This window comes from Dunckerocampus dactyliophorus, chromosome 14 (genome assembly GCF_027744805.1).
Source record: "Dunckerocampus dactyliophorus isolate RoL2022-P2 chromosome 14, RoL_Ddac_1.1, whole genome shotgun sequence".
In the NCBI taxonomy this organism is placed as follows: Eukaryota; Metazoa; Chordata; class Actinopteri; order Syngnathiformes; family Syngnathidae; genus Dunckerocampus; species Dunckerocampus dactyliophorus.
Genome location: NC_072832.1, coordinates 19,323,800 through 19,339,468, shown reverse-complemented (window position 1 = coordinate 19,339,468; position 15,669 = coordinate 19,323,800). Strand labels below are relative to the sequence as shown.

General features: G+C 39.6%; 2 protein-coding genes across 6 annotated transcripts in view; one reads left to right on the top strand and one right to left on the bottom strand.

Moving 5' to 3' along the window:
* Window positions 1–3,575, bottom strand: part of plekhh2 (pleckstrin homology domain containing, family H (with MyTH4 domain) member 2) — a 45,754-nt gene extending 42,179 nt beyond the window's left edge. For both annotated transcript variants that reach the window (XM_054799177.1, XM_054799178.1), the window contains exons 1-2: window positions 3,394–3,575; window positions 2,077–2,211 (exon numbers count right to left, since the gene is read on the bottom strand). In XM_054799177.1, coding sequence (XP_054655152.1) covers window positions 2,077–2,199 — 123 coding nt within the window. In that variant the 5' untranslated portion in view covers window positions 2,200–2,211; window positions 3,394–3,575. The remainder of the gene's footprint in view (window positions 1–2,076; window positions 2,212–3,393) is intronic.
* Window positions 3,576–4,186: 611 nt separating this feature from the next.
* Window positions 4,187–15,669, top strand: part of thada (THADA armadillo repeat containing) — a 129,708-nt gene continuing 118,225 nt past the window's right edge. For 2 of the 4 annotated variants that reach the window (XM_054798317.1, XM_054798321.1), the window contains exons 1-15: window positions 4,187–4,238; window positions 4,571–4,674; window positions 4,773–4,882; window positions 4,973–5,103; window positions 7,040–7,188; window positions 7,281–7,313; window positions 7,395–7,443; window positions 7,619–7,803; window positions 10,944–11,038; window positions 11,233–11,456; window positions 12,237–12,958; window positions 13,134–13,288; window positions 14,873–15,028; window positions 15,138–15,245; window positions 15,328–15,451. In XM_054798317.1, the coding sequence (XP_054654292.1) occupies window positions 4,602–4,674; window positions 4,773–4,882; window positions 4,973–5,103; window positions 7,040–7,188; window positions 7,281–7,313; window positions 7,395–7,443; window positions 7,619–7,803; window positions 10,944–11,038; window positions 11,233–11,456; window positions 12,237–12,958; window positions 13,134–13,288; window positions 14,873–15,028; window positions 15,138–15,245; window positions 15,328–15,451 (2,314 nt within the window). In that variant the 5' untranslated portion in view covers window positions 4,187–4,238; window positions 4,571–4,601. Of the gene's footprint in view, window positions 4,239–4,344; window positions 4,675–4,772; window positions 4,883–4,972; window positions 5,104–7,039; window positions 7,189–7,280; window positions 7,314–7,394; window positions 7,444–7,618; window positions 7,804–10,943; window positions 11,039–11,232; window positions 11,457–12,236; window positions 12,959–13,133; window positions 13,289–14,872; window positions 15,029–15,137; window positions 15,246–15,327; window positions 15,452–15,669 lie in introns of those variants that run through there. The other 2 variants (XM_054798320.1, XM_054798319.1) reach the window with 2 other exon arrangements.

The following is a 15,669-nucleotide window of genomic DNA, read 5'->3' as shown; positions in this document are numbered from 1 at the left end:
TCACTTCACAGGTGTGCCTTGTCAGGGTGGTGTCAGGTGGACTTTCTTGCCTCATGGTCCCATGGTGTTGGGACCATGGGGTTGTATTGTGTGTGTCCAAACTGTTGGCCTGTACTGTATATAAGACCAAAATATGCTGTTGAGTCATACAATTGTAAAAGCTCAGCAGCCATTATGACTGGAGTTCGGTCAGTCCCATCATGAAAGCATGTGGTAACACTGCTGTTTATATTAGAGCTCTAATCAGCCTCCCTGGAGAACAGCTTCAGATCTAGGCCACTGAGCAGTTTGGGTCGCCCCAGCTTTTAGGGATGGTTGCCTGTTTTCCTCCACTTCAGGTAACATAGCTTTTTTGCAGTCTACATACACTACTCACAAAAAGTTAGGGATAGTCTGCTTTTGGGTGAAATTTCAGGGTGAACTTAAATGCAGCCCTTTCGCTATATCGCAGATAGAACATCGCTCCCTCAGTCATCACGTTTTTTCAAAAATGTATAAATTAATAGATGACTGCTGTTTTGTGGTTGATTATGGACTATTATTAGTAAAAAAGTATCGAAAGACAAGTAATTTGTCGTATTCTGGTCACTAGGTGTCAGTAATGTTACACTGATGAAACATTAGATTACACTGCATGTAGTCAGCCATGGCATGTCCAACATGACATCATGAAAGAGGTTCTCCCAGGGAGAGCCCAGCCACCTCACCGAAACTCATTTCATCCACTTGTACCCGCGATCTTGTCCTTTCGCTTACTACCCAAAGCTCATGACCATACTGTAGGTGAGGGTAGGAACGTAGATCGACCGGTAAATTGAGAGCTTTGCCTTTCAGCTCAGCTCCATCTTCACCACAACGGACCAATGCAGAGTTCGCATCACTGCAGACGCCATACCAACCCGCCGTCAATCTTGCGTTCCATCGTTTCCTCACTTGTGAACAAAACCCAGAGGTGCTTTAACTCTTCCACCTGGGGAAGGATCTCATCCCCGACCCAGACATGGGACTCCACCTGCTTCCGAGAACCATAGACCTGGACTTGGCACAGCTGATTCTCACCTCAACTGCTTCACACTCAGCTGTGAACCAATCCAGTGAGAGTTGAGATCACGGCCCAATGAAGCCAGCAGGGCCACATCATCTGCAAAAAGCAGGGACCCAATCCTGCAGCCACCAAACCAGAACCCCCAATGCTCCTGGCTGCCCCCAGAAATTCTGCCCATAAAGGTTTTGAACACTATTGCATTCAATAAATAACTCATAGCAAAACACAAAGGTGGTGTCCATGTTGATCTCGCTGCCACATCGCGTTGGCAACAATCACGTCTTCAGTGAAGGTGAAAGTAAATGTTAAATGTTAATTTATCCCTTTCATTCATCATATATATGTATTTATATGAATGTATTTACATGCTTTTTTATTGTTTTCTGCATGTAAAATTGTAAAAACATTTTTGATGATTATATTTGTGGAAATAATTAAATATATTTACATTATGTCTCATTTTAAAAAATGATTCAGTTAGAGTATGTTTCTGTTAGAGTCAGACCTTCTGGAGCGGATTAATTACGCTAACCAAATGTTCTACTGTATATAACTTCTCCACGGTGCATTATCATTCATTAGTGGTGACTACCCATACATTTTATTTAAAAATGTGTACAATAAGTGTGTGAGGCATACTGAAAAGAGAAGGGGCGGGTTCTGGAACTGAATCTATTCTAACAGTTACTCTCATTGCAAATGTTCATCCAAAATCGGAGGAGAACTCAATCAGTTCTGAAATACTGGACTTTTCTTCAAGAAGATAGAAGGTACAATTGTGGAACATGGAAATGGAAATAATAGGGCAAACATGCCATTGCATCATACCAAAGTCATGCTCATATTGCTCACAGCCGCAAGGAGGCATATTTGAATGTTTTTTGCGCATTGCTTTGACATGCCATGTTGTATCATCCAGTAATAAACAGCATTCTCAATTCATATTTTTTGTTATTTCAGCTGAACATTTAAACTATTTGACTATAGAATACATTGACAGTGACTGGAAATGGAAATTTGCTTTAACCAACCTTGTCAGCAGTGAGCTCTCTAATTTTGATGATCTGAACCCTGAACTTCATAAGTAGAGCTTCGAGGACCATACACTTGTCCTTCCAGTCCTCCTGACTCATAGTCTCCTCGCCTTCTGCCATACTGCCTGGACTCTGGAAAACACATACACATTGACGTCACACACAAACAAAAATTAATTTGTTTTTGTTAATTTTTAACAACCACATCCATCATATCAGAGGTAGGTTGACCCTTTTGATGTATATCCTGAATAAAATGCCCTGGAATAGCTTTAGCAAAATGGGTTTTGGACGTTGTTTTGCAGGAGCCAGCACCTTGAAATATTCCGAGGTTGAGCCCAGCTGGACCAGTGTGGGCAGTGGGTGTATCTCTGAGCTCGACCAAGCGAAAAAAACAACCCCGGTTTTCCAGTGCTGACGTTGGAAAACAGATAAAAGACAACGCCGGATGAGAATCTTTGATGCCAGACGTATATGCTAGAAAGCGTGGCTTTCCCCTCCATATAATAACCGCTCATTACCAGGCTGGCGTCTGAGCAAAGAGACTGCAAACATGTGTGGAGAAAGGTCATAAACTGGCTTCCACAGGCTTATTTCTGTCGATTGCTTTGCTGTGGCAAACACTGACGATGGCGAAGTGAAAGATAGTTCTTGGATGAGTTTCTATGAACGTTAATCCTCTTTATAGTTAATTTTCTTGTATTTTCCATCATGACAGACATACTTTATATTTTTTGTATGATCATCTTTTTCTTTTTCTTCAAAGTGTCATTTCATAGAGATGAAGAAAGGATGTGGTTGGCAGTTGTGAGGCTGTGTCACCCCTGAGCCATGCTTGTTTTTGTTTTTTTTTGACTGCTTGATGGCCCTTTCTATGTCTCGCTTTCCTAACTTCCTGTTGGTCAGACTGACAGTGTTGAAATGCTATCTAAATGACATATTCGGTTTGGGTCTAGACTGGATGAACTATTAATTACAACAGCGCATTGCAGTCTGTGGGAATTCTTACTCACCGTAAGATTACGATTAGACATCATTAGACATCAACACTTCTCACAAGAATTTGTGTTCATAAAGTCACATACTGATGTCTTTCAATTCTAACAATTATTCCTTTATGATGAAGATTTGCCACAGTTAGTACATCACCGGCTGGCACCAGTCTCAAAAGTATGTTATTCTATTTTTTTTCTTTCTTTTTACTATGAAACAAAACATACAACGACATCACAAAATCACCCTTTCTTAAAAAAAACATCCAATACTACAGTGTAGTCATTCATGTTAAGACATTTCATCAGTTTGCCGACTTACCTAATAGAAATACTGTATGCGATAAATCTCCGCTTCACGCCATGTCGACGCCAACTTCTATATACTTGTAATATTCCAGTTTAACGATTTCAGTTTAAAAAAAGACAGCACTTTGTCCTTTACCCAAGGAGTTTCAGGTAAAAGTTGGGAATGTGTCAGCGATACAGTGTAGTTTTGTCAAACACATCCAATCACAATTTTAGTGGGCGTCTTCCTGCGTGGGAGAAAAGTGACGTTTTTTTGATTGACGTATATCATCCACCAATAAGAACCGTGCGCGCTATTCCGTGACTGAGCCCCGGTTTGCATTTTTTAAACAAATGTGTTCACTCTTCTACCATGCTACGATCGATGTTAAGTGAAGCTATAATAAATAATAGAAACCATCAAATATTTTTTTATAAAGCGATCTTAATTTGACGCTTCTGTCAAACCGGATGTTGTATTCAACACTCATAGACGATTACTAAGTGAGTAAAGTATGTTGGAATTACAACGGGAAATTGAAAAAAATTCAAAGTAATTTCACATTACGCATCTTTAAAAAATACATTCGATTTTGGTTGAAGAATTGAATAATTTTAATCTAGTGTTGCTCAACAAATTCTAAGTCACCGTGTGCTACAGTTATTTTTGGTATTATTAGGTTTGAGTCTTGAGTGTGAATAATTATAAGCAAAGGAAAATGATGAACGGTAGAAAATGAATGAATGAATAACCGAATGAATGGATTTAAGCATAATACGGGAAATTAACTCTGAAACGTCTTCAACCGGAAGTCGTAGAAAGTGACGTAAGACGGAAGCTGTAGCGTCTATTGATAAACCACATGATGCAGGACTGAGGTAAACGTAGATCACCTTTCTACACATATTCCTACATTTTACACGTTTGGAGCCTTTTTTCTTTTGTCTAAATGGGGTCGTCAGTATTTGTCTTGCCTGTTGATGTTTCACGTAGAGTTATTGTTTTATAGCTAGCCAAACTTGCTAGAGGCAGCACACAAGTTGACGTTAAAATTGTGGAAAAAGTCCAAAGGTGTGTTGTTGAGCATGCTTCTGTTCGTGCGTGAAAAAGAGAGGACGTATTACCTCGTCTTATTCTTCTTTCAAATAGGGTCTTTTTTGGAGGGCTGCTGACTTGAACGTTGGTACTAAAAGTACTATTTTTTTAAAAGATTCTGAGTTGAATACTGCTCCTGCGCAGTGATGGTGGTGAAAAAGAAGACACCCAAAGTTGAGGCTTTGGTTTTGGATGAAGAGAAACTGCAACGCTTGTTAGGTAATGTGATCGACAACCACTGTGGTCATCTATGGTTCTTGATACAGTTTATATTGTCACATTTATAATACTGAGCAGTGTATTCTTGCCTCCTCCAGCATCTCTATCAGTAGATGGAGGGCAAGATGGAGTGAGACAGGTTGCACACACTCTGCAGTCTTGTTTGGAGCTGAAAGAGCCAGTGCAGCAGATCCAGCTGGTCAAAAAGGTACTGCATTTTGACAGAAATGTCTAAAATATATTTGGAGCTGAAGCGGCGTACCTAAAATATTGCTTTTTGTGTTTGTATGCCAATCAGGTTGGTTCACAGCTGGAGGCACTCAGTGAAGAGAAAACCGATGGAGCACTTTTAGGAGCATGCCTGCACACACTGGCCTTGGTCTACATTTCCCAGCAGGCCAAAAACCCTTTGCGAAGAGCCATCGGCAGGTGCACAACTGCATGTACATGTTATCAAACGACTTCCTTTAAAAAAATAGGAATGAGACACAAAGTTCATGTGGAAAGTTGTTTGGGTCCTAAGGGGCCGAAACAGAAAGATCTATTCCTATTTGAAAATACCCATTGATGTGAGATGTGGTTCCTCATACAGTAATCCCTCGCCACTTTGCGGTTTGAATTTCACGGCTTCACTCCATCGCTGTTTTTAAAAAGTATATTGATTAATAAACCGTGCTGTTTCGTGATTGAATATGGGCTATTACTAGTTTAAAAAAAAAAAAAGCATGCTTAAGCAAATTCTGTGTTTTTGGCCTAAATGGAGCATTTTCAAGCTTAAAAAATGTCTAAAATAACATGTATGCTAAGAATGATATGTATAAAAACAAAAAAACAAACTGCGTCTCCGCTTTGTGATATAGATGAAAAAGCCTTATTGGCATGAAATATGGTCTTTGCTGTTTTTTCCCCACTTTTGCTGTTTTTCAATTTTTTTAAATATATAATATATAATTGTACAATTATATAATTTTTATTTATATTTCAAATTTCTTCTTAAATATTTTCATAAATTTTCTTCTCATAATATGACTTCATTCCCATAATATTTTGACTTTATTCCCACAATATTATAACTTTTTGCCCAACCTAATTTTCCAAAAAATTAGAACCTTGTTTTGTTTTTTATCACAGGGGTCTCCAACAGGTAGCACGTTTGTTTTATTGTAAATTGAAACAATTTTTTTTTTTCCTTTTAATAGTTCAACTCTATGCTACTAAAAATAATATTCCAATTATTTCAACTTTCTTCATGTACATTTTCTTTTTGGAATTATGACCTTTATTCCCATAATATTTTGACTTCATTCTCATAACTTTCTGTACAACCTAATTTTCCAAAAATTACACTTTATTTGTTGTTTTGTTTTGTATTTATTTGTATTACGACTTTAAAACAATGACATCTTTTTTTCTTTAATATTCCAACTTTGTGATACAAAAATGATGTTATTTTTCCTCATAATATTAGGTTATTCTCGTACGACTTGTTTTTGTCAGATTACAACTTTTTTGTGTTAATATTTTGACTTTACTCATGAAAAATTAGTGCTGATTTTTCACGAACGGCCACACTTTGGACACCCCTGGGCTTAAATTAAGTAAAATACAAATATACAGTAAGGGATTCAAAAAATGGATTCAAAGACACTGTGATGATATGTAGCATTCTGCAATGGTCACTAGGTGTCAGTAATGTTACTGTAATATTGGATGAGACACACAAGCACCAGACTTGATTGCTGGAACAACAGGCTTTTATTGCAGGTTTAAATGATGTCACAACAGGCACAATAATCCCTAACACGGGCTACTGTTGCGGCCATAATCTATGCCAAACTGAAAGTCAACCCTGAAGGTCTGACGTCACTTCCTGTCCGACCTCTCTCCCATACTAGCCCCGCAACATATTTACAGCAACACTTATGCTCATAAGTGTTAAGTGCTCATAAGTGTCATAAGTGCTCACAAGTCGTTGGCTTATTTTCTCTTACTATGTTTACTACGAATGTAAAGGTGGCTATAGGGGTGTTAGTTCATGTTTAGAGGGCTCTAATAATGTTTTAAAAAGTATTTTAGAAGCTTGTAAACAGGTTTTCTATGCTTTAACTATGAAAATGTTCCATTTATAAATAAGGAAGCCTGCTTTGCAGAAATTCACTTATCACGGTCGGTTTTGGAACCAATTAACCGCGATAAATGAAGGATTACTGTAATCAGGTTTAAATATTTTACCTAAGTAATAACTGTACAGGGTAGCTCTAAAAATTAGCATATAACTGAGATCGTACAGAAAGAATTGATTTTGAATTTGCATCTAAGTTAGAAGCCTAAAAGGTAATGTTTGTCCGTGTTGTCCTCTGCTTAGTGCCCTGGGTTTAGTACCAGCCTGGCTTCAGGAGCAAACCACAGCTTGTCTGTGTGAGTGCCTGTCAGAATGTTTGTCTGACACAAATCCAGACCGGTACTCACATGTTGTGGACACCATTGCTGGCTGCATGGATGGCTTCCTTCTGGGTAAGTGCATGGCCATTGTGCTACCTGTTGATTGGATGTTAGATACACCTTCCTTTCAGGCCAATAACTATCTACAATAACTCTATCATCAGGTGAGAGGTGCATCAATAAATTGTTCCCAGAAGGTTTGTTTGTAAATTCCTTATTTTATTTAATTTTTTTATTTTGAGAACAATCAACCTTTAACTCTTCTCTGTACAATCTAGTTTTGCAGTTTCTTTACAAGGGATTACGCGAATGCCTTCAGCAAAACAGGTATGATATAGTCAGCATTCAGAGTGTTTCTATTCATGTATCTTCCTTTTGAGAGTGTAAGTATCTTTGCCAAATGACTTTTGTGTTCTGACTGCACTTCTCAGTCAGCGTCTCACTTCAGAAGCTGGTCAATAAAGTTTAACTCTGTCTTTGTCGCCCTCTACTGTCTATATAGTGGTCTCCAAGGCAGACATGTTGCTCAAGCCCAGCTCATGCGTTCCTGCCTGATGACGGTGAAAACCTCAATGCTGGTCATTCAGAAGTGTCAGGGGTCTGTTAGTGCTGCCCTGCACAGCCACCGGACACTGGTGGACACATTGAGCAGCCTACTGGCCTGCTACATGCATATTGTCACTGACGGTAGGAAACTGTTCAAAACTTTAGCACTAATGTGGAAATGAACCTATCACTGAACTTTGGGCTTTGCTCCTTTCCTCCCCATTTTTGCATTTCCCCACACCCCCACAAATATTTCAACTTTCTTCTTTTCAAATGCAAATTTTCATCTCATAACGTTATGGATTTATTGTGGGGTTGGGAGATATGGACTTTAGTATGTATGACGATATAATAAAATTCAGCGGAGTCTTGTATAAAAAAGATGCAAACCTTAACCCATATAATTACAAATAATTCAATTAAAAGTAGGCTTACCTATGGCATTGTGTAGAGAGTGTCCAAAGCAAGCCAGTATATTCAGCTGCTTTCACAACATTAAATCCACTGTCAGTAGTTACACATGCTTGTTTGTTCTCATCTAAGTCCGATTCCTGGAGAAACTCCTTCAACTCTCTTACGATGTTTTCACTTGTGTGTTCCCCCGGTAAAAAAAAAATTGTCTGGAAACAGGCCGACTTCAAAGTGCAGTCGCTGCTTATGTAGTGGACCGTGAGGCTCATATATGGTTGAGTTGTTCGGCTACTCCACATGTCTGTACTACGTCGGCTACGTCGAAACCAAACCACTTCTACAGTTACAGAGGTACCTCCGCATTTAGCAACAATTTCTTCGTCTATAGCAGGGTTTCTGCTACATGTAATTGATCGTGGCAGTGCGCCACTACAAAATAAAAGTCGCCACACCTTAAAAATGAGGGGGTTTTTTTTAAGCTTGGAAACAATTTTAAGTAATATATTGTATGAATGTACTGTATATATATGCTATATAGATACATACAGTATATAGCTTATTATTTATGCAAATATTGAAAACAATTATTTTGAAAATGATTTAAAATATCATAAAAATGTTTCACTGCATCGGGAAGATCTGAGTTTGAATCTCCGTTGGGCATCCCTGTGTGGAGTTTGCATGTTCTCCCTGTGCGTGCGTGGGTTTTCTCCAGGTACTCCGGTTTCCTCCCACATTCCAAAAACATGCATATTAGGTTAAATGGCGACTCTAAATTGTCCATAGGTATGAATGTGAGTGTGAATGGTTGCTTGTCTATATGTGCCTTGAGATTGGCTGGCGACCAGTCCAGGGTGTACCCCGCCTCCCGGCCAAAGTCGGCTGGGATAGGCTCCAGCATACCCGCGACCCAAGTGAGGATAAGCAGTATATAAAATGGATGGATGGATCTTTATTTTGATAAGCATGCAAAGAAATTGCCTGTCTGCCTTGCCGGCTGGCACTTGACCAGTGACCAGATATGCGACACGTCTTGTTGACTTTCACTTTGTTTCTTATTATTGGGGGAATGAACAATATCTTGTAAAATGCGTAGTCAAATGACGGCAGCTTGTCACATGCTAAGCCTATCTCTGCCAATGTGTCTGATCGCTCACGTTTCAATCTCATTCCACTTTCTGGCATTTTTGTTTACATGCCTGCCTGGCGGCATCGTTGGAATCGACATCAATCATCGATTATCATCACAACTTACTTTTTTAAAGTGTCACTTAACAATCTTGCTCTCTTGTTATCATTATAATACTTATGGCTTGTATTCAAAACACTAGTTGTGCATACTGTATGTTATCATAATATGCAAGTTATTCTTGTGAATTTTTTTCATGTTGGAGTACGATTTTTTTCGTAATATTTTGACTTTATTTTTGTATAATTACAGCTGTTTTCTTCATTTTTGCTGCCATTTTAATTTTCCATCTATTTCAACTTTCTTCTTGTAAATGTTTGTCTTGGAATTATGACTTTATTCCCATATTAGTTTGACTTTATTCTCGTAATATTACAACTTTTCTGCAACCCAATTTTCATGACAACTTTATTGTTTTGTTTTTTCATAATTTTACAACCAAAAAAATAGCATCTTTCTTTAACATGTCAACTTTATGCTACTAAAGCGAGTAGTATTTTTTCTCCGAATATCACAACATTACACTCTTACGACATCTTCCCCTTAGATTGCAACATTTCATTTGGCCACTGGTGGTGGTATTGAGGGGCCATCTATGAATGCCAAGGTGAGCAATAACAGGAGCTTGGGTGATGGGAGGTCACATGTTTTTCCATTGCTCATTCACTCTCTCGCTCTCACTCTTACTCTCACTCATCATTCATCTAGCCTGCCACTACACACTACCACTCTGGGCAACGGATTTACTCATTCATAATAAGAAAAAACGGGAACATACCCTAAACTTAAACTTCTGCCTGGATATTGTTTTTTGTACCTTGTTATGATCTGGATCTCCCACACCCAGAAGCAACTAAAGATGGTAGGACTTGATAGTCGCTGCACAAAGCAAGGCAAAGCAAAAATCTGTGGTTGGACTTTGGTGTGGAACAATTTGAGAGCATATACCTCAACTCCATAAAACACCTTTTGGGATGAGCTAAAATGCAGATTTTAGCATCATCCTGACACCTTGCCATGCATTTCTGAATACTTTTGTCTATGTATTAGCCTTCAATATTGTATCTATTGGAAATAAGAAATGGATGACCGTAATCCCTTGTTTATCTCTTAATTGGTTCCAGATTAATTTCCATGAAGTACGATTCCTTATTTATAAATGGAATATTTTTGTAGTTGGCGCATAGAAAACCTGTTAACAACCTTCTAAATACAGTTCTTAACATTGTTAGAGCTCTCTAGGCATGAAATAACACCCCTATAGTCACGTTGACACTTGTATTACCCAAAATGGTAGAAATAACATAAAACAAGCCATTTAAGATCCAAAGATTTGTACATGTGTGTGTTGCTGTCAGTGTGTTCTGGTGATGCAGACAGGAAGTTCAGAGTTGAGTTTTAGCTTGGTGTGGATTATTGCCTCAACAGTAGCCCATGCTAAGGATTAGATAGACAAAAAAATATGTAAAATGTGCTTAAATATGCATTTTTTTTTTTTTTACTTGTAATACGCTGTATTCAACCACAAAACGGCATGAATTATTAATATATTTTTGTAAAACCGTGATAGAATGAAGATATGTAGAAAAATATGTATTTGCTTGAATATGAAAAGGTGAAGTAGTACATTAATAACTCTTCTCTTCCTTTTTCTCTCATCTGTTTGTGCCTCTGCATGCAGAGGAGTTTATACAGGCAGTTCAGAGTACAGCTGGCATGGCCATAGTCGTATTAATCAGATCTGTGATGGGCTCTGGAGATGAAGTTGCGTCTGTGGTGAGTTGAACATTTGAATATTCGAATCATATATAAAACAAATAATAACATCTTTAACTCATTTTAAACATGGCATTTGCCAATCTTACTTAATTGTATAAAAACCATGAAAAAGTTAAAATGAATATGTAACTATAGCATGTTCATTATTGAAATATTCTTCAGCTGAACATATTGTCTTGTGTCCATGTCAGGTGTGCAGTTTGCTGCGTAGCTCAGTGCAGGGCTTGGATTGTGCGCCTTTGTGGCTCAAGCAAAGGTGTGAGCGTCTGTGTACAGGTACACGCCCGCCTGGTGTCTCTGTGTATCTGTGTCATGGGGCTCTGGCCATGCTGAACTGGAAGGGTGCCCTTCCTGGCCCACAGTGGGAATCACTGCTGCTGTTGGTACCAGACACACTGCTGGATGTAGATGCCAGGTAAAACAATTAATTTAATCATAAATTATATCGAGGAAAAGGCTTCTTGAGACGTCATCTGTACTTCTGTGAAGAAGGTGTCGGACGTTTCGCTCCTCATCCGAAGAGCTTCGTCAGCGAACTAATAAGTGCTGGTAGCTATCCTATCCTGTTATAGGATAGGATAGGATTATACCACTACTCCGCCCAGGCTTAGTGTAACGAACCAATAGGAGGAGGGTGTTGGCACACCAATTCCGCCCACTCTTACTGTATTTAAGGCCTAAGCTACCAGCACTTATTAGTTCGCTGACGAAGCTCTTCGGATGAGGAGCAAAACGTCCGACACCTTCTTCACAGAAGTACAGATAACGTCTCAAGAAGCCTTTTCCTCGATGGACAACTCCTGTACAACTGAGAGCCTACACAGACACATCATAAATTATAATTAATAAAAAAAAGGGGGAGGGTAGGGGGTCGAAAATTGCCCGATACTGATGAGTAGCCGATCGATTGGAACATCCCTATAAACCACTGATGTTTTCCTTGGTCTACCTGTTCCACATATGTTGCTTTGCACTGTACCAGTGGTTTATTTCTTCTTCAGGACATTCCAAATGGTTGAACTGGGTATGAGCAGTGCTTGTGCAATGGTTTCAATTGATTTTCCATCTTCTCTCAGATTCACAGTTACTTGTTTTTCACCCAGAGACAGATCTCTGGTTATCATGTTGTTTTCACCTCTACAGTAAATGCAGTCTGCACAGGTTTGTTTTATTCTGTGTATTCTTCTATCTGCAGTATGAAAGAGTTTAGTACCGTGATGGTGGTAGTTCGGGTCCTGACCCTATGGAGCCGTGCTGCCCTGGAGTATCTGCAGGGAGAGAGGCACCTCTGTTCCCCGAGCCTTCAGCAGTCACTCGGTGGAGAGTCTGATCTACACAGACGTCTCCTAGAGCATATCTACTCCCACTGGGAGCATCCTTTAGATGGAGTTCGCCAGCAAACACACTCCTTGTTTCGGAACCTCCTACTACTCCATCAGCATACCAGTTCGTCCACCTCGGAGTCAGTACTGGACGGGTATGGTTTAGAGCTCATGCAAAGACTGCTCCAGCTAGAGTGGCACATGAGGGGAAAATATGGAGCTCTAGGGTGTCTTGTTGAGCTCTATGGTGCCGGGCACCTGCTGGAAATGCAGCCACAGCTGCCTTCATGTCTCCTGGGTCTGATGGGTGACCAGACCTTGGCTCCGTATGCCAGTGACCTGCTGGAAAGACTTTTTATAAGCCATAAGCAACTGCTTGCAGCTGAAGCCTGCAAAAAAAAGACATGTGAAGAAGACTGGATGGAATGCTGGCACCAGATGTGGGTTACTCCCCTACTACAGGTGTTGTGCAGTGCAAGAGTGGACCAGACCAATTACATCTTAGATTATTTTCTACCTAAATTGCTGCGCTGTAGCCCGTCCAGTCTGACACACATGGTGCAGGCCTTGCAACACAGATCGTCCCGCTGCATAGGTAAGCTTAGAACAAATTGTATATATTCTTGCAGCATAGGTGCCTATTGACACATAAACAGTATTTACTGTGCAGGTTTTTGATTGGAGGATAAGCGGCATAGAAAATTAATAAATAAATGAATAAGGTTTTTTCGATAGGAGCATTTACGCTCTTCTTATCTTCACTGATTCAGGTTCATCTGACAGCAGGGGTGCACTTGGGGCTCTAATGACATGCCTGCGGGCGGCCAGGGCTCAGGGTGTGATGCAGACTCCAAAGGAAGGTCTCTGGGGGGGACTGGTGCCCATCATCTTACTTCGGCAAGCATTGATACACAAACATGATCAAGTGAGTCCCTTGTTTCAGTGTAATGCGCTAATGTACACGGTCATCTTTCACCACTCCGTGCTTCGAATTTCGAAGTTTCGCTTTATCACTGTTTTTCAAACTATCTTAATTAATAAATCATGCTGCTTGTGGTTGAATATGGGCTATTATTAGTAAAAAATATGCATCTTTAATCACACTTTACTTTTTTTTTTTTGCCAAAATTAAGCATTTTCAAGCATAAATGATTTCTAAATGAATTAAAATACAACTAAGGCATTCAAAGATGTGATAATGTGTATTATTCTACAGTGATCACTAGGTGTCAGTAATGTTACTGTAATGTTTGGTGAGACACACAAGCACCAGAGCGTTGGGAGAAGCTTTTATTGCAGGTTTGAATTATTTCACAATGGGCACAACTAGGGATGTCACCATCAAATCTTCAGGATCGAGATTGGCTGCTGATCCACTGTATTTTGAAGATCGGATCATATGGCCTCCGCCACAAGAGCTGGCCGAGCCGGTTGCTGTATAACGGTCGTAACACTGGGCCACACTCTAACATGGTAGGTGTGGTAATGCGCCTCAAAGCAGGTTACCACTCGATTCCCGCCGCCCACAAGAAGAAGGAAACACAACAACGCCATGCAGACATGTCCACGGTGTGCCGTGGTGAAGTTAGTTTCATGTTCCTGTTCCCCCTCACTGTGCCCGGAATGCTGTGTCATGGTGCGGGGAGCTCACACGGGAAGTGCTGCTGTAACTGCTGGTTGTTTATACTAGGGACCATCACTAAATTAGTATTGCGTTGAAGAGAGTTTGTTTAAAAAAAACGTCATGTATTCTAAATCACACTACAAATTGATCTATAACCTTGTCAAATGATTAGCCCTACCCTAAAAGTATGTTGCACACCCATTTTTTCAAATTGTATATTTTATTTGATGGACTTTTATTGGGTCTTTTATTGGATTAGGAACCTGACTCTGAAATTTGTGACAAAAGCCCAACAATATTGTTAACAACAATATTTGAAGAGCTATTTTCATAACCATATTCAATTCCACAAATTCATGTTCGTAACAAAAGCTGATTAAAAAATGGATAAGGATCGGATCAACAAGACTATTAAAAAACTGGATTAGATCGGAAGCCAAAAAATGTGAATCAGGCATCCCTAGGCACAATAATGTGCTTACACGAGCTACTATTTCCGGCATAAACAACAGCAAGCTAAAACAGAACTCTGAACCCCTGACGCCACTTCCTGTCTGTGCCACCAAAACACATTCACGGCAACACATGAGCATGGCTCTTATTTATGTCTTAAATGGCGTATTTTCTGTTATTACGTCTCCTATGTTGGGTAATAAGAGTGTAAAGATGACTATGAGGGTGCTATTTCATGTCTAGAGGGTTCTAATGTTAAAAACTGTAAACAGGTTTTCTGCTTTAACTACGGACAAAAATATTCCATTTACAGTATAAATAAAGAGTCGTACTTCACGGAAACTCACTTATCATAATCGTGTCTGTCACCAGTTAATCGCGATAAATGAGGGGTTACTATTTTATGAATGTTTATGTTCTTTACCTTTTTAGGTAAGGATGGATGCTTTGGGGTTGGTGTGTGAGAGCAACCGCAGTACTGAGGTTCTGACCTCACAGGAAATGGACCTCATCCGCCACTTTCTTCTTCCCAACCTCAACAGCCAATCACCAGGTGTCAGACAGCAGACAATCAGTCTGTTCAAGAAGGTCAGTTAATCACAGTTTTTTCTTAAGTTTTTGACAAGTTATTTTGTTAGTTAACTGTAGATATGACCGACTTGGCTTGCATGGACTTTTCTCATCCTCTGTTGTACAGATGCTTTGCAGGGTAAAGGACAGCACACAGCTGGTGCAGAAGAAACTGAGCCAAGAGAGAGAGCAGGAGCAGAGAGACAAAGATCAACATACACTATGTCTTTATAAGGTATATTGCACACAATACATGCTGCCACCTTCTTCATCAATAGTTCTATTAAATCGTGTGCGTGTGTGTGTGTGTGTCATAGGAATTCCTGCAATGGTTATGTACAAAATTGTTTGAGGTTTTGCTTCCTGGAGCTTCTTTTTCGAAATGCCTGATGTCCCTTCACTTGCTTGGTCAACTAGCTCAGCTCTTCACTTTTGACGTTGGTATGTCTACACTCCTCAGCAACGTTATGCTTTCATAGCAGTGTCATTTCAAAGTAGCTCTAGAAATGTGGTTTCTTGTTGTAACCACATGAGCATTTTGATATTGTGACCTTTGCTCAAATTTTCCAGAATAAGTACTGGCATAATTTATGGATTTACATCTCTGGAACAAGTCCTGCTTTTATTCATGTTTTTCATCAGTGACAAGCCTCTCCATT